The 22,380-nt window shown below is 38.6% G+C and overlaps 2 protein-coding genes across 4 annotated transcripts in view; both read right to left on the bottom strand.

The window, feature by feature from the left end:
• Nucleotides 1–330: 330 nt before the first annotated feature.
• On the bottom strand, nt 331–4,607 carry LOC144210928 (dnaJ homolog subfamily B member 5-like). The gene is made up of 4 exons (XM_077737891.1): nt 4,209–4,607; nt 2,870–3,131; nt 1,968–2,512; nt 331–1,241 (listed from the first exon to the last, which is right to left on the bottom strand). The coding sequence occupies exons 1-4, from the start codon at nt 4,314–4,316 to the stop codon at nt 1,008–1,010; spliced, it is 1,149 nt and encodes a 382-aa protein (XP_077594017.1). The 5' UTR covers nt 4,317–4,607; the 3' UTR covers nt 331–1,007.
• A 6,787-nt stretch (nt 4,608–11,394) lies between these two features.
• The window catches only part of thbs4b (thrombospondin 4b), a 29,312-nt gene continuing 18,326 nt past the window's right edge, over nt 11,395–22,380 (bottom strand). For all 3 annotated transcript variants that reach the window (XM_077736792.1, XM_077736793.1, XM_077736794.1), the window contains 11 exons: nt 20,506–20,613; nt 20,285–20,444; nt 18,193–18,311; nt 17,856–17,908; nt 16,531–16,724; nt 15,237–15,415; nt 15,073–15,121; nt 13,725–13,921; nt 12,575–12,747; nt 11,901–12,040; nt 11,395–11,772 (listed from right to left, as the gene is read on the bottom strand). In XM_077736792.1, the coding sequence (XP_077592918.1) occupies nt 11,714–11,772; nt 11,901–12,040; nt 12,575–12,747; nt 13,725–13,921; nt 15,073–15,121; nt 15,237–15,415; nt 16,531–16,724; nt 17,856–17,908; nt 18,193–18,311; nt 20,285–20,444; nt 20,506–20,613 (1,431 nt within the window). In that variant the 3' untranslated portion in view covers nt 11,395–11,713. The remainder of the gene's footprint in view (nt 11,773–11,900; nt 12,041–12,574; nt 12,748–13,724; nt 13,922–15,072; nt 15,122–15,236; nt 15,416–16,530; nt 16,725–17,855; nt 17,909–18,192; nt 18,312–20,284; nt 20,445–20,505; nt 20,614–22,380) is intronic.

Here is a 22,380-nt window from a genome sequence, read left to right as displayed (position 1 = left end):
CTGGGAACGGATTAATTTGTTTTTATTTCATTTCAATGGGAAAACTGGATTGGAGATACGGGTAAATTGACATAGGAGCTCCGTCCCAGAATACATAAACTCGTATCTCAAGGTATTACTGTATTTTTTGTATAAGTTCATATCAGCGCAAAAATATTGTGATATTGGCTGCACAGTTTTGCTTATCTCTATTTAAATTCCTGAACAGTTGGAGTTTTTCTTTTTTTATATCAGTTCATTTGTATCGTGAAAAAAAGCCAACCAGTAAGCTTGAATGAAATATATGTTCTCTTCTTTGTTTTAAAAAAACATGCCAGACAAGAGTTTTTTTCATTCTGTTTAATTCATTTCATGCTGCCAGGTCCTAGTAACACACTACTGAGACCTTTTGATTCAATAGAACAATTGACACCTGAGTCTCTTTTAGAGACAATGTTGTTTGCCTTTTTTGTACACAAAGGAGTTCTTTGCACACAAGTACATAGTAAGAAAATCAGTGTAAAACTCCCATATGAGCACCATATATAACTATAGTCAATAGCTCAACCCTGTTAAGTCTATACAGACTCGAATAACTTACTGCAGTCATTACAGTACATTTTAAGATTCAGCTTTTCATCAGAGAAAAAGGCAGAATGGAGATGTCATCAGATACTAAAAAGCACTTTTATCAGGTTTGATACCATCCACCTGTACGAAACCCAATGGGATTTTCCCATTGGTTAAGCACTTTAGAGTGGAATAGGCTACCTGAAACATTAGATGATGGCTAAGTGTTCAAGGCTATTGTCTGTTGATTGGTTATTAGAAAATTTGTTGTCCGATATCCAAAGTTTGGACATGCGATTTGATGATTATTTTCCAAAGAATTCTGTGAAAGTGATATCAAATACTATTTGACGCCCTTTTCTCAGGGCGTCAATCATAGTCATTGGCTACCTAAAGCGTAACCTTGAACTTTGTCCATTGGTCTTCAAAGACTTGCTCTATTTGGAATCCGACGCAGGTTAGCATTGGCCCAGACTGTGCTTAATGATTTCCCGAGATTGGGGCGGAATCCTATCAGGGAAAAGCACCTGGAACTCTACTACCAGGTCACCCCGACGTGATGGGCTTCGCGCTACGGGCAGACCCTCGCCACGTAGGCGCCGCAGCTCACCGGGTTTGATAACGTCGCTGCAGGGCAAAGGCATCAGTCGGTTGTCCAGGGTGGGAACATTGACCGTGCATCCGCAAAGCGCCTGGAAAATACACAAAGGAGAAAGGAAACGTTAGTTCTCTTGGATCAAATTGTAATTGTGACAATTGCATTAAGTTTGAATGGTATGGGGGCAATTTTATGGCTTGTTTGAGAGTTTTACCTTCGTATCATTCCCCCTGACACTTATGTTGAAATGCGCTACACAAATTCGCCTTGCCTCGTTTAAACTAGATATGTGTCAGTTGTGCTTAAAAGGCCGTTACGCAAGGAGGGACTGTCTCTGCTGTGTTAATCTGGTGAGCGTGGGCAAGCGGAAGAGAGATGAAAATGCCTCCTCCTCCTCCTGAGCAGCATCACAGAGAGTGGCGTGCTAAATTTAGCGCCGAACTTGGCGGGGGCGGATGAGGTAACGACTACAAGCTGTGACTCTATGCCAGCGCCTACTCTATCTTATTGAAGTCTTTTCAGCCATTCATTGCGTAAGATGGAGGAAGAGTAGCGGTTTCGTAACATATATTACTAGGGAATTAAATTGATTGTTTATTTTCCTCTGGATTGAGTCATAAATAAATTGTGATGTTAATGATGAGAGACGTTCAATCCGTTTTTAGTGGATGGGGTGAATTAACAAACTAAAATTAACGGTTTATTGTTGTCAACAAGTGACTTTAACGTCAAATTTGGGTAATTTGAGCCTATTTGTGGGTCTCTTCCTCTAAATTTAGGATATTTTTTTGAGTTTTAGGATTGGAAAATGGAGACTAACCTCTTTGAGAGTGATGTTGGCCGTGTAGACGATGTTGGCGCCATTTCTTTTGTACTGTGGGTGATCGGCATCCCTGAGGATGAAGGTGACGTCGGCGGGGGTGCTGTCGGGGGTCTCGTCACCCTCCCTTGGGAAGGTGATCTTGGTGCCCGCCTTCCAGCCTTTCTTCACCACTACGTTCAGCACTTTGTCTTCGTTCCGTAGGCCGTGGCCGTCCGGACCTAGACGGCTACGGGTGATTTTGACGTGCTTGGTGCAGCCGTGCATTACGTCTTCCAGGCTCACTGGTAGATCGCGCACCAGGGCTTCGGCGCGTGGCCGACGCCCGCCCCGCCTCAGGCCGCCGCCTTCGTGACCGCCCACGTGGCTGAAGGGGAAGCGGCGGAAGGGGTTGAAGAGCTCGTCCTCGTCAACGTCGTGACCGAAGAAGATGTCAAAGTGGTCGGAACCGTGGAAAAATGAGGAGAAAGTGGCGTGCGGATCGGCAGGGAAATGGTTGCGGAAAGTTTGGCCTTGGCCTGTCGTAGAGATGCCACTTTTGAGACCTAAAATGGAAGGAGACGCAGGTTACTTCTTTGATTTCAGTTGATTGAGTACTCAAAAAAAAATTTCGGATGCAAAACTTGAAGTGAAGGTTTCTGTGGTGGGAGTTTATTCATGAATCCATTAGGTAATATTTTGATTTGACAAAACGTCAACAATTTTGACAGCTAGTTTTGATGTAACCAGTTCTTTGTATAATTGTCAAATGTATCAATGAGTATTTACATGGAGAATAAACCGGAGAATAATGTTCTACTTGTGATGAGGAACTTCAACTTTGCAGTTTGTCGTTTTAACAATCAATGAGATTCAATGAAGTCAAAGTAGGAGAATTGAGACCACGAATATTTGACGCTCACCTTCTTCTCCGAACTGATCGTAGATGCTCCTCTTGTGAGGATCAGCCAACACCTCATAGGCTTCGCCAATTTCCTTGAATCGATCCTCCGCATCAGCGTCGCTGTTTTTGTCCGGGTGGAACTTCAGCGCCATCTTCCGGTACGCCTTCTTGATCTCGTCCTCGTTGGAATCGGCCCCCACGCCCAGGACTTTGTAGAAGTCCTTGCCGGCGCTGGGCTTGTTAGAAAGGCAGGGGATATCCGTGTCAGATTTGTTGCCTTCCTGCAGAGGGGTGATAAGATTGATTTGATATTAGATTTCAAATGTTTTCATTCGCTGATGGTACCTTCTAGCATGTTCGTTCTGTTTTTATTTGCTTACTTTCTACCTGCTGTGAATTTTAAAGGCTGGTGCATAGCATAGCAGTGGGGGTGGGGGATAGAAAAGAGGAGGTAGGGGAAGACTTCCCTGACAACTGAGCTTCTCCGCTGCTATTGGATGAATTGAAAAATGTATATCTTTTTTCTTCTAGTAAGATCATTACATTGTGGGTGACATTTTATGACAAGTTAGTAGTGTTTGATAGGTTAATATTTGACAGTCATGAGACCATTTTGTTCAGCAAAAGCACAATTATCAAAATTCAACATGCCTAGTATTTTTTGTGATCATTTTCTTTATTTTTTCAGGAGATTCAATTCAATTAGGTGAACTCATGTTTGTATACTTTTAAACCTCATTTTAGTAACCTGTCTTTTTTGCAAATTAATTATGAAAGGATTTTCTTTTAGAGTTTCAGTTTTTTTCATGCATTGTTATTCTTGCTAAGCTTTTTACATATGCATTTTCATATTGGGAAAAATACAGACTTTACAATTTTTCAAGCACGTATAAGTATATATTCATATTGGTTTCCTAGTACACCCCTGCTAACCATTGAAAGTATAATTTCTGATGTATTATAATAATATAATTTTAAAATTTGGGAATATAGTTATGAAAGCAATCAAATTAAAAAATAATGTACATATAAGGCATAATTTTATGATCCGTTTGTGAACAGCTATACAAATATTTGCATATATATATATATATATATATATATATATATATATATATATATATATATATATATATATATATATATATATATATATATATATATATATATATATATATATATATATATATATATATATATATATATATATATATATATATATATATATATATATATATATATATATATATATATATATATATATATATATATATATGTATATATATATGTATATATATATATATATAAATATAAATACGGACATGTATTTCAATATATTCAATCCTTGTCCTACTTACAGCAGATGAAGTGGAGCTGGAGCTGTCTCCTCTGTGCATCACCCGCACTTTACACTTGACGTTGACATTGTTGTGCTTGACTCCAAATTGTGTCCAGATGAGAACCATGATGGATGCTGCTTGAGTTGAGTGCTGAGTTTTGCTGAGCTGCAGTGTCGCTGTCCACTAACGGCTGGTGCTGAAAATGCTCCTGCTCACTCCTTGGGTGTTCTCTGCTTGACTGTCAAATAGCGGCTCCGGCTCCCTTTTCTACTCTGTGTTCGGCCAGCCCACGCGGCGTGAGTGAACTTCCCCGCCATCGGCTCCTCCCGCGGCGCTGGGTAAGAAGCCGATTGGTCGCCAAGCACGGATGTTGCGGCCCCTCGCGCCTTCTGAAGCAGTGCATCCGGAGCTCCGATGGGCACAAAGCCAGGCAGTGACAGCAGAAGCAGGCGAGTCACGACTCAGAACATAGAGTGCCGTTTTTTTTTAATTTATGTGGAGGTGGTGGGCACGGGGGGTGTGGGGAGCAGACAGAACAAACATTCAAGTCTAGACACACCAGACATGCCATCAGTAGATTTCTTTATATAACCATAATTCGACATGAGGACATCACTAGAAAAAATAATACTTACATTTTGATAGAGAGAGAAATATTGATAAATAAATGATGCTTGGTGAGTATACATTTTGAATGGTTAGCTATAATTAAACCTGATGGATGGATGAATGTCACCTTGAGGCTCATTCATATAGTACATGTAGAATTTTTATTTTGATGTCGGTGCTGTAAAACCAGAAATTTGTGAGCGGTTTGTTCAAGTATGTGCTGCGCTTGACTCAATCAGATGAATGTTAATTGAAATTTACAGTATTTTTAGACTAAGGGACTATAATCAATCATGTAGGGGACTTCAAAACGTAAAGAAGATGGCATACTGTTCAATATATAAGCTAAAGAAAGCATATTGTAGACTATCGGTCAACAACTCTGGTCCTTGAAGTCCTATTCAGTCTGTTTTCCATGTGTCCCTCCCCCAACACGCCTGAATTTAATGATCATATCATCTGCAAGTTGTTCAGAAACTTGATAACAAGACTGATTATTTCATTCTGTTGTCTTGGAAGAGGAAGACACGGAAAATATATTACACTATAGGACTGTAGTTGGTGACCCTTGATATAGATGTTAAATTAGAGGTGGGTAATCCGGTCCTCGAGGCCCACTGTGGATGCAGCTTTTTGTTCTAACCAATCCAACACAAACAGTTTAACCAATTAGATTTCTGCTGAGAAAAGAGGCACCTGGCTCCATTTGTTTATCTAGCATATCAGATTGGGGAAAGTTTTATTATTATTATTATGCGTGGAATTAATTGCCCACCCTTGTAAATGGAAGCAGTCCGAGAGTGGAACCTTGAGGAACCCCACATATGGTTCGTTCGGAGTAATACATGTTTGTTAGGAATTAAGCCTTTGCAACGAGTTGTTTTTAATGCAATTGAGTCATTTTAATGATAAATCCTAAATGTTCGAAACCTAAGCTCTATCTTTACTTATCGACCATGACTCGCACTTACAAAAAGGGAGAGAAAAACAGAAATAGTAGTAATTTTCAAAAAGAATAGAGCGACATTCATCACTTTATGGTTACATGAAGCTGTTAGCGCGGCAACCTGCTTATCCAAAAGAAATGCTATGCGGCCGTGTTCAACCGGCAGACGTACATGGCAACACTTCCTCCATCTCTTAGCCAATCAGACCTGGACTTTCCCGGGGATTCTCCTTGACGACTGGCAGGAAGCGGAAGACAAATTTGGTTCGGGGAGGACGTCACGCCTCCTCTTCTTCCCCAGTGATTTAATAGAAGCGTTTTTTTTCACACTGCTGCAGCCCACAGGAACAGACTGTGCTGTCTGACTGAGTTTGGCCTCGCAGAAATTGTCTACACTTCTTTCTGCTTATCTGTCTCTAACTAATCTATATAGGCCACAACTGTCAAACATACATCTCTAGGTCTGGAAGTGGCTCACTAGGGAGTCCAGAGAGACGTTTTGCATGGCAACGCGCTCGTAACATAACATAAGTACATTTAAATGAACTTGGATTACAATACAGACACACTCAAAATAAGTTTGATCTAACCTTACACTAAAATTAATTCCAATTTTGTTTTAAATTGTTATATCTTTCTTCTCCCGGGTTGGCTCTATTTGCCCCGCCTCCACCCTGACTTTCAGATGCAACCTATCGAGGGTTGTTTGCTTTTGTCTTCCCTTCAAAATATTCCTAAAATGATGCACACAAATTTCCTCACAATAGGATAATGCACGACTACTTACCAACGAGAAGTAGTATATACTCCTTTCGTATGAGCGATCGCTCTGCCATTTGCACTGACTAACGGGAAAAAAAACACTGAAAAAAATGCAACGCTCTGCCCAGTGCTCATAGAGACATTACACGAGGGAGTTGAGACCTGAAAGACAGTACCCATGATGTTGTTATGAGCAGCCTCTCGTGTCGGCTGTATGCTCATATGTCAAAATCTGTGTCATCTCAAGATAAATATTTGTCCAAAGTTTTGCTCGTATCTCAAATTGCTCGTATGGTGGGGCACTCGTATGTCGAGGTATTCCCGTAGATTGAGCTAAGGTCAAAATTGCTTAGGGAACAAAACATTAAGATTTTGGGACCTTGGCTAGGAAACTCTTCAGGGCTTAATCCCATTTGGCTCTTGTTGTCAATCCTCAAGAGTGAAGCGGCTAATCAAAAACCCACACATTTTGACAAACGCCAAGCATTGATTATGCGAAAATAGACGGCCATCAGTCGGGATTTGGTTCAGAATGTGATCAACAGCAGGTCTTGAAAAAGAAGGGTCAACACTGCAATTATTGACCAATTGCATGTAATTCTCAAGCAATGCTTCTAATTGTATGTTATCATACCATAGAAATGTCTGGCTAACACCTCAAAACCCTGAAGGAACATACTATAAAAATGTGACTTTTGTGTCCTTCTCAAAATGTTTGATCATGACTGTACGTCTCTAATATTTAGAAAAATTAAAGTTCAAATCTTAGAAACTACTCTTTGTGGCACCTTCACGGCTCAATAGTTGATTGACAGAACTGTTATGTAAGCAAAACTATTTTGAGTGATGTAAGATGATTCACTCTAAGTGTTACTGCATATATTTTATTGTGCAATGTATTATGGCCTCTTCCCACTCACATTAAACGGTGTTATACAATGTACTAGAAGTTATTTTTAGTTGTATTGAGGCTCATGAGCGGGTATTCGGCGAGACACTAAAAGCACAAGCTTTTGTCTTGGCTTTCAGGTGGGAGGATTTTTCATCAGCACGGCGAGGTCTGAAGTGGGGAAAATAAGTGACTCACCACCTCTCACCACACGTCTCGCAATTTGTCTGATGTGCTCGTGAATTGTCGTTATGCAAGAGGTCCTTAGTTGAACTGCAGACAGAATTTGGATGAAGTTGAGCTGCATCAGTGTTTTTGAACTTAGTTTGCACTTAGTTTTGGAATGGAAGCATGCTTACAGACAGGTATAGTTTAATGCAAATGTGATTTATTTATTCTTTTTCTTCAAAGAACCTTTTAGAGCAGTGTGTCATTTATTGGTGTTGTCATATATTTGCTACCATGCATGGATGTTTTAATAGAGCTGAAGTACGTATACAGTATCCTTTCGCATGCATGAACTCTTGTGAGACAACAAACTATGCGTGATTTTATGTTTTTCAAATACATACCTGTGGCCCAGTGGCTAAGTCATTTGCCTCCCACCTCTTAGGACCAAGGTTCAAATCCTGCTTTGTAATCTTACCTAACTTTTCCCATTTGAAGGTAAGTATAAAGTACTAAGTATGATGTGGGAGTGAAAAGGGACAAAATGACAAGTACTACTCCTTTCTCCTACGGGTTGGTGGCCCAGTGGTTAAGTCATCAGTCTGCCATCTCTTTGGTCGCTGGTTCAATTCCCAGTGCCCGCAAAGATTTTCCCACAAAAGTATGATCTGGGTGTGAAAAGAGACAAAACAACAAATACTACTGCCTAACATTGGAGAGTGGTGGCCCAGTGGATAAGTCATCAGTTTCATGCTTCTTTGGTCTTGGGTTCAAATCCAAGCACCTGCAAAGATTTTTGTAATATCATTCAGGTAAATGAATGAGATAAAAGTACAAGTACTACTGCTTTCTCTCACAGGGTGGTGGCCCAATGGATAAGTCACCAGTCTCCCACATCTGAGGACCTCGGTTCAAATTGCAGTGCAGGCAAAGATTTTCCCAATGTTATTCAGTTAAAAGAATAAGTTCTAATGCCTAAGTGTCTAACTAAATAAGTATTCAGTGGTGGATGAAACATTTAGTCAAAAAAATGACTAAGTGTTTACACCCATTTCCTTGGATAAAGAGTACAAGTGCTACCACTTTCTCTCACAGGGTGGTGGCCCAATGGATAAGTCATCAGTCTCCCACATCTCTGGTCCTGTGTTCAAATCCAAGTGCCAGCAAAGATTTTCCAAATCTTATTCAGTTAAAACAATAAGTTCTAATGCCTAAGTGTATAAGTATTCAATGGTGGATGAAGTATTTTGTCCAAAAAATGACTAAGTGTTTAACCCCATTCCCTTGGATAAAACGTTTCAACACCTATGTATAAGTGGGGCACGAGTTGGTGTAGTGGGTTGCACACTCGCCTTTGCACGGAGAGAACGTGAGTTCGCTTCCCGGTGTCGGCGGTTGACTGACCAAGCAAGCAGTCTCGGGTCGGCCGAAGGCCGACCCGAGAACGCCTTGTGCACAGACAGGTCCCTCCAACATTCTTCCGAACTGCCGAAGGCAGTTCGGAATATAACCTTTTGCTGAAAAGTATGACTAAGTGTTTAATATAAATTAAAAAGTTTTTTTCTTTTTTTTTTTCTTCTTCTTTTTCCATTGACCAATTCTTCTTTCCAATTCCAATTTCAGCCAAACGACAGCGGGATTCGAACCCAGGTCTCCCACACGGGAGTCCAGTGAACTAACCTCTGCGCCAACCAAGTGACTACACTTTTCTTTGTAATTATTTGAGTGTCTTTCCAAGAAGTACACAGAAACAACTAAGTGAAAATGTGTGCCGACCGGGAATCAAACCCACGTCCCCCGGACGGGAGTCCTGTGAACTAACCTCTGCGCCAACCAAGTGACTACACTTGTCTTCTAATCATTTGAGTTTCTTGAGAAGTCCAAAGAAACAACTAAGTGAAAAAGTGTCTCGACCGGGAATCGAACCCAAGTCTCCCAGACGGGTGACAGGTGAGTTAACCACTACGCCACCAAGTGACCACAGTTTCCTTTGTAATCATTTGAGTTTCTTGAGAAAAAGTCCACCGAAACAACTAAGTGAAAAAGAGTCATGACTGGGATTCGAACCCAAGTCTCCAAGACAGGAGACAAGTGAGTTAACCACTACGCCACCAAGTAACCACACTTTACTTTGTAATCATTTGAGTGTTTTGACAAGAAGTCCACCGAAACAACTAAGTGAAAAAGAGTCATGACTGGGATTCGAACCAAGGCCTCCAAGACAGGAGACAGGTGAGTTAACCACTACGCCACCAAGTGACCACACTTTTCTTTGTAATCATTTAAGTGTTTTGACAAGAAGTCCACAGAAACAACTCACTGAAAAAGTGTCACAACCAGGATTCAAACCCAGGTCTCCCAGGCGGGAGACAGGTGAGTTAAACTCTACCCCACCATGCCATACTATACTCAGTAATTTTTTAGCACTATACATGGTCCATTTTAAATGAAAAAGCTTTACTATAGTGTGCCATTTTTTAAGGAAAAAAATCTTACTATATATTATGTCATTTTTTATGAAAAACAATTAAGGAAAAAAAACATGCATGCATTCATGCATGCATACATGCATTCATGCATGTATGCATGCAGGTATGCAGATATGTAGGTAGGTGGGTAGGTAGGTATGTATGTGTATGTATGTGTATGTATGTATGTGTATGTGTATGTATGTGTATGTATGTGTATGTACGGGCGTGCGTGTACGGGCGTGTGTACGTGCGTGTGCGTGCATGTATGTGCGTGCACGTGCGTTTACGTGCGTGCGTGTATGTGCGTGCACGTGCGTTTACGTGCGTGCACGCACGTACATTCACGTGCGTGCACGTGAATGTACGTGCGCGTGCGTGCATGTACGTGCATGCGTAAACGTGCATGCATGTACGTGCGTGCGTGTACGTGCATGCGTAAACGTGCATGCATGTGCGTGCGTGTGTGTACGTGTGCATGTGTGCATGTATGTGCGCATGTGTGTATGTATGTATGCACGTATTTGTATGCACGTATTTGTATGCACGTATTTGTATGCAAGTATGTATGTATTTTAATTTAAATTGTTTAAAAACCGTTTCACTTCTTTTAGAACACTGTGATTCCCACACTACTTCTCAAAGGTCCAGAACAGTACACGTTTTTAGACAGAACAAGACGTTCCCTCTGTTCTGACACCCTTCAACCATTTTGTCTGACACTTCCTCCCACATGTTTTTGAAGAAGTGATCGTGTCTGAACAATGGCGAGACAGTCTCTGGTTGGACAGATGGCTTAAGCAAGGAAGGCGACCCTATAAGTCAATCACTTCTAATTCACATTTAGTCACCCACTGAAAACCATTACATTAACCAGTAATTTGACATTTCAAACCACATGAATATTTAAATAAGGCTGAAATATATTCGTGTTGCTGAATTACATGAAACACAAGATCTGAATATTCTATTTTCTACAATGTCACTCACTGATCAGGGAGAATTAGGAAATTTCCCAGAGATGTCCCAGATCAGATAATGTATAATACAAACCATTTAAAGTGGAGAAAAAAAATAAACATTTGTTGGAAAAGCCTGTCCATCGTTGCAGGAGAAAATGCAAGACATTCTTCCTCCCCTAGCAGTCATTTTTCTTTCTGTAGATGATGTTTTCTTATGTTCCCTCTACTACACTTGATCCAAATAAACTTGCCAAGACAACGAAAAAAAGAGAACATCAATACACAGTCCTAAATATTACAAAGAAGGAAAATATACTATTCATTAATTATTTTATGGAGACTAGAGATTGCAACCACACAATGTTCCCTTTCACAAAAAGACAGCACAAACAAAAAGCTTAAAAAAACGTTATATTTTGGAGCAAAATTGAAATAGGTCAAAAAAAATATCCCATTCATCGCAGAGTAGCAACAATGTTGTTATTTATGTTCGGCATCACATTTATTTAAAAAAAAATCCAATGTATGAAATGATGTGCAATTTATGTCATCAAATTCTGATCCTTATTTTCTGAGCTGTGACACGTGACATTTTGCCTGACATGTTCGGTAGAGTATAAAGCTCTTTCAATGCACCAAAAAACGTACACAAACATTAACACAAACTGCCACACATTCATGCACACACACTAACACACACACACATGAAATTACTTCCTTTAGAAAGAGTCGACGCCGTGCTGAGCGCTGAACTCTTCAAAGTCCTCGGGGATGGTGTCTGAAAAAAAAATATATATATATATAGTTTGTGAAAACAGGCTAAATTCTTGCTAAACAGAGAAAGTCTGACCTCATAGCGATGAGTTTACCACATGAAAACAAGTTGAAAAGTAACGCAAAGCTCACCATTGCAGCGGTATCTCAAATTGGACCAGATGATGTTTTCCTGCGAGAAACAGAAGACGCCAAGTCTTCCTCCCCTCATTGTAGTGTCGATGGTTACGCCCGAATCAGCCACCAGTTCGGATCCCTCGTAAAAGCGAGCCCTGCCAAGGGAGACAGTGTTTTTTTTTTAGACTATAAGTCGCACCTCAGGATATAAGTCATATCGACCAACAAATACACAATGAAGAGAAAAATAAAATAAAAGTAATGTCACATTGGTGTAGTCGCAGGTCTAGCAAAATTACATAAACAGTGCGACTTATAGTACGTAAATACGGTACTCTTGTGAGTACTTTATCAGAAAAACTTGAAATGTGTCCACTTTGGTTTGTTAAAATCGGAGTAAAAAAAGATCTCACTTAAAAAGGATTGAACGTCTTTTGTCGCCAATGTCAATATTTTATGTGACATACTGAAATTCTACAAAAAAATGGACACTATATGTAAGAAAGGCACTTTTATGTGAAATGCACCATCTAGTGTTAAAGCTGACAATTGCAACAGAATGCAACCTGAATTAAAGATTAGTTTGTGGGCCAAATTCAAGGATATTTTCATCAAATACGATTGTTAAAAATGTGCTGTGAACTTTGTGCAGTTTGGAAGATGAGCTAGTGGGCTTCGAGTAGGTTTACCTTATGTATCCAACCTGTGGGCGGTGCTGAAGGTACCAGCGGTAAGATACTTTGTCCTTCCATCCCACGTTGCGGGGGTCCTTCCACAGGAGGCGTACTTGGTCTTGGGTGTCCCCTGTGTGCCACAGGGAATTTCTTAGATGCTCTCCGGGGCCAGATCTTGATTTGACAGCCTGTCGAGGAGCAAGAGAAGACTCGGTATGGGTTTATAAAGGCCTCGAAATCTGTGATTTGTTAAATACTTCAATAGTTTTGACATGACATAAATATGTTAGCACATCAGCTGTTTCCATACATTATCCATTGGTAAAGTGCAAAAAAATATACATAAAACAGCTATTTGAGCGGCACCTCTATTTGAACGGCACTTTGGTGGAAGAATTGAAAAATAGAACGGCACTATTTGAACGGCACCTCTAATAGAACGACACCTCTAATAAAATGGCACCCTGGTGGAAGAATTGAAAAATAGAACCACACCCTCTATTTGAACGGCACTACGGGGGAAAGTTTGAAAAATAGAACGGCATGCCGTTGAAAGAGGTTTTACGGTATATAAATTATAATTTAAATTATATATATATTTATATTTACAGTGAGGAAAATCTCCCCAGAGCAAAGAGGGCATTAAAGTATGGTATGGTTGTTCGTCTCATTGTCTGTCCACCAATACAGGGGATCCCCGACCTACCATAGTTGGCTGGGGTAGACTCCAGCACCCCTGTAACCTTTGTAAATGTTTATGCTGATTTAATGTTGGATCACTTTGTTTAAGATGGGGAAAACAAGACATTTAGCTGTGCTAGATTTGCCTCCTTAATACATTTCCGAGGTATTGGATGGTAAATACACAAAATCGGTTGATTTTTACGCAAAAATTTGCTATCAGAACATTCCCACGATATCTACTTACCAATTATGGTGTTTAAAATACAAAACAAAACTAGCCAGATAATCAATTCAAGATAATAAATACTACTACCCTGGGAATTAAGGGAGGCCATGAAGGGAAGGTTAAATCATACACCATTGAGAATAATAGGTGTCCAAAGAATTTCAACTTGAAAAGATGGCAGCAATCTTTTCATGAAAGCTCACCCAGTTAAAATAGACTTAACAAAGGCAACAGATGAAGGATTTAAGCACTTACCTTGAGTTGAATGCCAGGCTCGGCCACAGCTCGGAAGGGTGTGGCTTGCCAGTATGTCTGCTCCGTCTGCTTCCACATGACCACGTAGAAGGACGACGAGTCCTGGTAGCCAAAGATGAATCCAGCGTAGTCGTCATCCGTCACCGTATTGACGTGGAATGTCCCCTCAAAGTCGACGCCGCTGAAGGCCGTGTAACCTCAAGTCAGCACAAGCAGGGAGTCATTTTCCTTTTTTTCTCACTTTCAAACTTGATGTAATAACACTAGGCAATATATTCTCTCATTCATATCTATTTATGTCAACAAAAAAAAATTGAACCAATTTAACCATGACATTATATCCCACTAAGCCAGGGGTTGGGAAACTATGGCTAGGGAGTCATATGTGGCTCTTTTGATGGGTGTATATGGCTCTGTATTTTTAAATCATACTTTTTCTTTATGAGACTCTTTTGCATGCATACTCTCATTGATTAGCAACAGTGAAATAATGTTCTCAAAAGAATTCAGCCTTTTTTTTACTTTCCAAGTGGTGAAATGAATAATAAATGCTCAGATTTTCATGTATTTTTACTTTTAAATTTTGATTATGGCTCTCAAGGAATAAAGTTTGAAAATATGAATTGTTTATGGCTCTTTTCGTCAAAAAGGTTCCCTACCCGTGCACCAAACCATGCATTTAAATGGAACAAATTCCATTCTAAAATAAAGCACATACAGTACTTTTAATAACAATAATTGTTTTTCTTTAGTTTTCTCTTTAATGGTATCATTTTAAAAACAATTTTAATGTGAATATGAAATATGTTGTCTGAATAACTGCAGTCATCTGCATTACACGTTAAACATGACGTGCTTTCAAATTGACATTTTTAAATTAAACTGTTAAATGTATTCTTTACGCTCTGTTTTTTTTTTAAAAGCACACTTGACTTGTCGTGTCAGTTGTACATTTTCCATTTCTATTTTCCACCTCATTCATAAAGACTAAACCAGTTTCATGTTTGAAGTGTGACCTTTTCAACACAAATATTGCTATTGGTTGGTTGGAGGCTCAACTGCTTACTACAACTATACATCGTTTTTGTCATTAGTCTCAATGTAGCAATGCTAACATTGTTTCATTTTAAATATATAGTGTTTTTCCCCCATTATTTCGTAAGCCTGAATGTTAGTTCCATTGTATGTTGATGACAAATAAATAAATAAAAACATCTCTCAAAGGTCTCATATGCAATCAATGGGCGAATTTGTAATAGACACGTTTGCCAAGTGTACACAGGAGTCATAGCCGGGAAAATTAATTGATTAATTGACTTATTGCAAAAAGCAAAAGGCTTAATCTTACCTACAGCTAAACCGGGATCACTGTTCATGGTCTGGACGATTTCCATTCCCTGGGGAGGAACAAAGAAGTCTCAAATAGACTGTCTACTCGCCTTCTCCTGTTTTTATTGGGTGGCATTACGCGCATTTGACGTCTGTTGCCTTCAATGGTGACAATTGACTTACCTGGTTGAGAACCACCCAGTTGGGGTCAATCTGAGCGTCGCCTTCAGGATCAAGCACCACTGTTTGGAAAGCCCTGAAGTCAGTCAGCGTCACTTCTGCGTTCTCGGGGCAGTTGTCGATTGTGTCGACAATTTTATCCTGGTCGAAGTCGTTCTCGCAGATGTCGCCCACGCCATCACCTGAAGAGTCATGTCATGCAGTAATGCTTATTGTTATGGAATTATATTGAACACCGTTATCTTTAGGGATGGTGATGTATTGTCACTATGCTCATCCTCGCTATCCACTCATTTATTATCACTTGCATTCTTTTCAGAATCTTCCCCTGGAGTTGTGCACAAGCACGCTATAGTAGCCAATGGCAGCTCATCAATTGTGCTCTTGTTATATAAATTAAGTTCCCTGTCAACTATTGCTTTATATACACATATATACACAAATACACTTATAGACACTTATAGACACATATATACACATATATACACATATATACACATATATACACATATATACACATATATACACATACATACACATACATACACATACATACACACATATACACACATATACACACATATACACACATATACACACATATACACACATATACACACATATACACACATATACACATATACACATATACACACATATACACATACACATATATACACATGTACACATATTTTTAAATTTAATATTATTAATGTTTTGAGTGTATTTTTTAAAATACTGTCGTTTCCTACTTTTCTACATAGTGTAAATGAACAAATATTTCATACAAAATTATTTAACAATTTACTCTGATAGATATAAATTCAAATCTTTTTTTACAAATTATTTTTATATCCAATAATTTCTAACTAAAACTTTATCTCTTATGTATTATCTTTTTATTCAATAAAACTTATATTTTCCCTGTAAGAAGTATCTGTTCTATTGTTGTCATTTGAATTCTTCATTTATCCTAACTATATTAAGTGTTTTATGTAATTTTAACCTGACATTTTACATGATTTCTTAGATGTTTTTTCTACAAATGTAGCTACCTGCCTGGCACGCTCATTTTCTACTCTTAAAAGGTTCAGCGTAAATGAGTGCTAAGTGGTTGGCAATAAAAGACCTCTCATTGAAGCCCAAAATTTCACTTAATGTCACCAGACAAAAGCTGGCAAGGTGCATTAATGTGTGCGGGGGTGTTTGAGCGCCGAGTTAGGGACCCAAATTTGCAGGGCCCGGATCAAGCAAAGCAACTTATTGGTTAAGGTCGTCATGTCGTGTTGGTACGTACTGTTGTCGTCGATTTGCTCCGGGTTTGGAACCAGCCTGCAGTTATCTGGGCCTGGTGAGAGGATGTCTGGAATGCCATCGTTGTCGTCGTCATCGTCGCACTCGTCGCCTAAACCGTCTTTGTCGGTGTCCAGTTGCGAGCTATTGATCACAAAGGGGCAGTTGTCCTTGGTGTCTTGGTGGCCATCGCCATCGCTGCATGGGAGAAAACAACTTTTAGTTTGTACTCTGAGAGGAATTAACCAAATTAATTAACTAAAATAACTAACTACGAAATTAATGAGCAGTAAATCAGGTGGCTGCCTTAACTTCTGAAAAATAGTTCAGTTATATTTCACATTTCCGTTCAATACATTTGGACTCAATCTTGAAAAGTTACCTGAATTATAAACCTTGAAGCAAGGGAAAATTGATTTTTATCTCATTATTATTTCATTAAACCATTTAGAGCAGGGGTGGGTCCGGGGGCCACATTGACTTTAAAAATTTGACAGATGGGCTGGGTCAGTACAAGATACGATACATATAAAAAACTGCATCCGTTAACAGTACATATGAAACATGAACAGAAAAAAAGGACATAAGTATTAACATACTCATCACTCATCATTAAAGAAAAAAGTATAAAGTACAAAGTAGAGGAATGTATTAAGAAATATTAAAATGTAATTCAAAAAGAGATAGAGGGGCTGTAAAACATGAAAAACAAATAAGAGTGGACAGAGCTACTGCCACTGGCTTCCGCATGATGGCACCATCTTGGGGAAAAAAAACATTTGGACAACGTCGGCGGGCCGGATTAAAAAGCCTAGCGGGCCGTATGTGGCCCGCGGGCCGTGGTTTGCCCATCCATGCCCGCTTTAGAGGGTAAATGACTATTGGTAGTTAAAAAAGGTTAAAAAATAACACTAACATTTTGGAATACAAGGGTTGCCAACATAACCCAAAATTCAATGTACACATTTGAATTATTATGATTGCATTAAAAATATATAAATCATTTTTTTTACTTTTCCTCTATGGGAGCCAATAGACCAGTAGGATAATGATGTGCATTAGATTGTGGGTGTAAATTAGAGTCGGAGTGTTAGCTTGAGGGTAAAAAGTGTTGCACTTGTCAGTGATATTTTGCCCAAAAATCCATTTGTTTAAGTTGGAAATAGCAGTTTTTTTTGGGTGAGAATGCGATAAATAGTTTTGATAAAGGTGGAGGGGATAAACATGTAAACTGTAGCAAAAAAAGGTAATTATTTTTAGAAATGTGTGAACTTTTGTGTATGTAATTTGCAACGCTGCAAACTGTTGCCGAGATGTTCTTTAACTTGCCTGTCCTGGTTTGTGTCACAGGGGTCGCCAACAAGGTCGTTGTCCACATCAGACTGGAAGTAGAAAAGAAGGGTGTTTGTATATAAACTTCTCTTTTGAAATATGGTATTTGTAACCAACACAAAGCTTTGACACATTCGGAAAACTTATCCGCACCAAAAAATGACAGAAAAGAATTTTTGATGGTGTTTGTAAAAGTATTTTCTCATCAAAATGTCATCTCTCATGTGATCACAGTTTTTAGTGCTTTGGGAATCTTTTTAGATTTCGCTTGCTTCCCGCGCACAAACAAAAATAGTCTCAAAAATAATCCCGAGTGGAGCAATAAATGACTGACTTGGTTGGGGTTGGGAATATCCGGGCAGCTGTCACAGGCGTCCCCTACACCGTCACCATCGCGGTCCGCCTGGTCTCGATTCTGGATGCGCTGGCAATTGTCTATGAAGTTCTTGATGCCTGTTGGCAAAGTCATCCAACAATCAACCAATCACCAATGTTTAATTTCTATTCATTCATTAATCTCAAAAAAGGTTGTGGGGGTGCTGGAGCCTATCCAAGTTAACTCCAGGCACCAGGTAAGAGACACCCTGAATTGGGAGGTAGACAATTGTAGAAAAGGACAACTAATTTAGAGTCTTCAACCAGCCTAATCTGCATGTTTTGGGGATGTGGGAGGAAACTGGAGTACCAGGAGTACACCCACACAGGCCCGGGAAAGAATGAAAACTCCACACATTGAGGACCGACATGGGATCAAACCCTCGACCCCAGAACTGCGAAGCCAAATCACTAAGTACCAACTCTATTCATTACATTTTTACTAAATTTCTCAATAATGTTTGTGCATTTTTGTCATTGTTTAAGCATTATAAGATATTAAAACTTTTTTTATCAAAAAGTAATCCAATACTATTTTTCATATCTAACATACAAAACCTTTATCCGGAAAAACAAACTATATGAAGAATAATTCTTCAAGACGTATACACAAGTATTTATATTCTTTTTCTAAAAATAAATGTCTTTTTATCTACTTTTTTTCAATATTTTGCAACTATTTCAATTTATTTTATTTCTTACTTTGGAGATTATTTTTGTTGCAGTCTTGCATTTGACAAGGCATACAATTTCTTTTAATATGCAGTTTAACGCGATTATCAGACTTTTTTTTAATCACATTACACTTTTTGAAGAAGATTACAATCTAACATTTGACCACTAGAGCGCACTGTTGCACCGTACTTGAAGCACATTTTTACTCATTCTCTTTTTAAAGCCTGTTTTTGCATCTTGGCTTCATCAGCACCATAAAGGTTAAAGCAAAGCACTGGGGGGAATGTATTTACAGTGCCAAGGGGCTTCCAGGACGCAATCGTGTCATTCATTTTGGGGGTCAGATGAGGCAGACCAGCCAATTTGTCCTAATGTCACGTCAAATCTATAAATAGCTCAACCATCCTTATGCAACTCGAACGTCATTGTCTGCTATGACGTTATTCGTGGAACATTTGCGTACTCGAATGCTCTCTAACAAGAAAGCTTGGCTTCTCGGGCAAACGCAAGCTGACGCAAGGGGGGATCCAATTGTCAAATTATTTTGAAATCCATCTAAATGTTGGGTCATCATCATCAAAAGTGTACAGACACAGCCATTATATCTGCCTACTGGGATTGCCACAATTAAGTGACTAATTGTCAACTAAGCCATTGGCTAAATTAACTAGAAATTGTTTTGATAGTCAAGATAGTATTTTTTACCTAAAAAATGTCCAAATCCTCCTTTTAGTCATTAAAAAATATATTTTTATTAAAAAATAAAAGGTTAAATAATAAATATTCTACTTATTTTGGAGTGGTTAATAGGTTAATATACTGTATTTGACTCACTAAATGTAATTTTGAAAAAAAATCTTAAAAAATCTAGAATTTATGAAAACAAATCAAACTTTCCAACTTTTATTTCCCAATATAAACAAAAAAAAACATGACTGTTTTTCAATTTTTGATTAAAAAACGAGAAATATTAAAATATATTTCATGTTTTTCCTCTTGTGATAAAAAATGTAAATCAATTTAAAATAAAAAAGATATTTTTTTTTAATTAAGGGACTCAAAAAGAGGATTGGGGCAACTTTTAAGGTCTATAAACGATGAATGAATCAAAAAATTTGTCAATCCATAAACTGATTACTTGTGGCAACTGAATAAAACCAACTCCGATGTGGCCTGCTGCGACAAGAATTAGTTTTAACATCCAGTTCTAAGAGATTGTTCTAATTTATAATTCATAAATAACGCAATAGCACTGAAACATGAGTTTACAAAGCCAGGATTTTCAGTTAAAATGCATTTGATATGTATTGTTGATGATGAAACATCAATAAAACTAATTTCCTGAGACCCAAAAAGTTAAAGAACCCCAGGCATACCGTCATTGTCCATGTCGTCGTCGCAGGCGTCGCCTTTGCCGTCGCTATCAGTGTCCCTCTGGTCCGGGTTATCAATATAACGGCAGTTGTCGCAGGCGTCACCGTGCGTATCCTTGTCGCTGTTTCTCTGGTCCAAATTAGGTTTCAACCAGCAGTTGTCCTGAAAGCGGAAACGTCGCGTCAGCCGAGCAAATAGACGACAATGCATCAGAAACGCTTACCTGTTCGTTCGGAATGCCGTCGCCGTCCGCGTCGTTGTCACAAGCGTCGCCCTGACCGTCCCGGTCGGCGTCCTCTTGGCCAGAGTTTGGAACAAAGATGCAGTTGTCCTGCAGAGACGACCTTAAACTTGACATTTTTCATTGAAATCAGACATAAACTTGCTTTAAGTTAATGGATAGTTGGTAGATAAGTCGCTAAAATGCCAAATCTTTTTGTCAATTGAAAACAGGAATAAAATCAGGCAGGTGTCGACTTACGGATGCATTAGGATTGAATAGTCGTAAAGCGATTTGTTTGTAATTTTTGATTAATGTCGGGGATGTTGTACTAAAAGGGGTTTCGGACTCGGGTTGGTTCGCGGGCCGCGCTAATGTCGACTTGATTTCCTGTGGGCTAGATCATTTAAGATATAATATTTAGATTTTTTTAAATATATAAATGGATTAAAAGCCCTGAATATTCCGTTTTTTTATAGATCTAAAACAATGTTTATTTTAGCTCGTTTATATATTTTTAGATGTTACAAAATGATATTTTAACAAAAAGCAAAAAAATTGGATTAAAAAATTACAATTATTGATTTAAAAGGGGGAAAATCAGGAAATGTTATATACATCTATACTCTTCATTTTAATTTGAACCTAAAACAGAAAGTCAGCACATGATTTACCTTCCCGGGCCACACAAGATGATGCAGTGGGCCACATTTGGCCCCCGGGCCACCACTTTGACACACATGTTGTACTGTATATAATAAAGTTTTACATGTTGTTTCATTTTAGAGATATTTAGTTTTAACTTTAAATCTTTTTATCCACTATTTTTTTGACGCTTTCATATTCTTTTTAGGCTCAGTATAATGGATCCAGAACACAACAATCTCGAGGTAGTGGTTGAAGGACTAAGTGGCATGTACTTGTACTGTTAAGGGCACTTAGGCCGTTTTAAGATGTTGCCGCTGCCGGTAGTGCAAACGACTTTTGTACGCAGCACTGCACTGTCATGAACCATGCTTCACGAGTTTTGCAGTTGTAAAGTACAACAGACTTGCATAGGTCGTAAGTCCACAAGTTTTGCGGTTGTAAAGTCCAACAGACTTGCATTGGTCGTAAGTCCGGGTCATAAAGTACCTTATTTTTTTGGCCTATAATTCTCATCAGAGTAGTCGCATTGGCCCAAAATATTTTTGCATTTTTGGGCGGGCTAGTTTTTATATGATCAGAAACCCACGACAAACATATGTTAATGTAACAATAGTAAATTGGAGAACAACAGACTAAAATAACTGTTTTTCAGATAACTCTAGTTTAAAAATTCAACAACATGCTGTCAGTGGTCAGAGAAGGAGAGAGAAACAATTAAATTGCACTTAAGTGTTACTCTAAGCCACATGTTTCAAAGTGGTGTGGTGGCCCGGGGGCGAAATCTGGCCCACCCCATCATATTGTGTGGCCCGGAAAAGTAAATTATGAGTGCCGACTTTCTGTTTTAGGATCAAGTTTAAATGAAGAGTATAGATGTATATTAAATTTCCTGATTTTCCCCCTTTTAAATCAATAATTTTAAAATTGTAATCATTTTTTCCTGTTTTTAGTTTAAAAATAATTTTATAAGATCTAAAAATATATACATAAAAAAAAGCTAAAATAAACATTGTTTAAGATCTATAAAAAACCTGAATATTCAGGACTTTTAATCCAGTTCTTTTCATCCATTTATAAAAAAAAAAAATCTAAATATTATATCTAAAATGGTCTGGCCCACGTGAAATCAAGTTGACATTAAAGCGGCCCGTGAACCAACCTGAGTCTGACACCCTTTATCTAAGCCAAACTATTAAAACAAATTGTGATTCATATACCAGAAAATACAGT

The sequence above is a fragment of the Stigmatopora nigra genome, chromosome 17 (assembly GCF_051989575.1).
Source record: "Stigmatopora nigra isolate UIUO_SnigA chromosome 17, RoL_Snig_1.1, whole genome shotgun sequence".
Taxonomy (NCBI): Eukaryota; Metazoa; Chordata; class Actinopteri; order Syngnathiformes; family Syngnathidae; genus Stigmatopora; species Stigmatopora nigra.
This window is presented reverse-complemented; position numbering and strand designations above follow the sequence as displayed.

Excerpts from the sequence above, each read along its gene's own strand:
- LOC144210928 (XM_077737891.1), bottom strand. The coding sequence starts at position 4,316 with ATGGTTCTCATCTGGACACAATTTGGAGTCAAGCACAACAATGTCAAC. Across the intron at positions 3,132-4,208 it reads CCAGCTCCACTTCATCTGCT|GAAGGCAACAAATCTGACAC; the intron begins GTAAGTAGGACA and ends ACCCCTCTGCAG. Across the intron at positions 2,513-2,869 it reads CGATCAGTTCGGAGAAGAAG|GTCTCAAAAGTGGCATCTCT; the intron begins GTGAGCGTCAAA and ends CTTCCATTTTAG.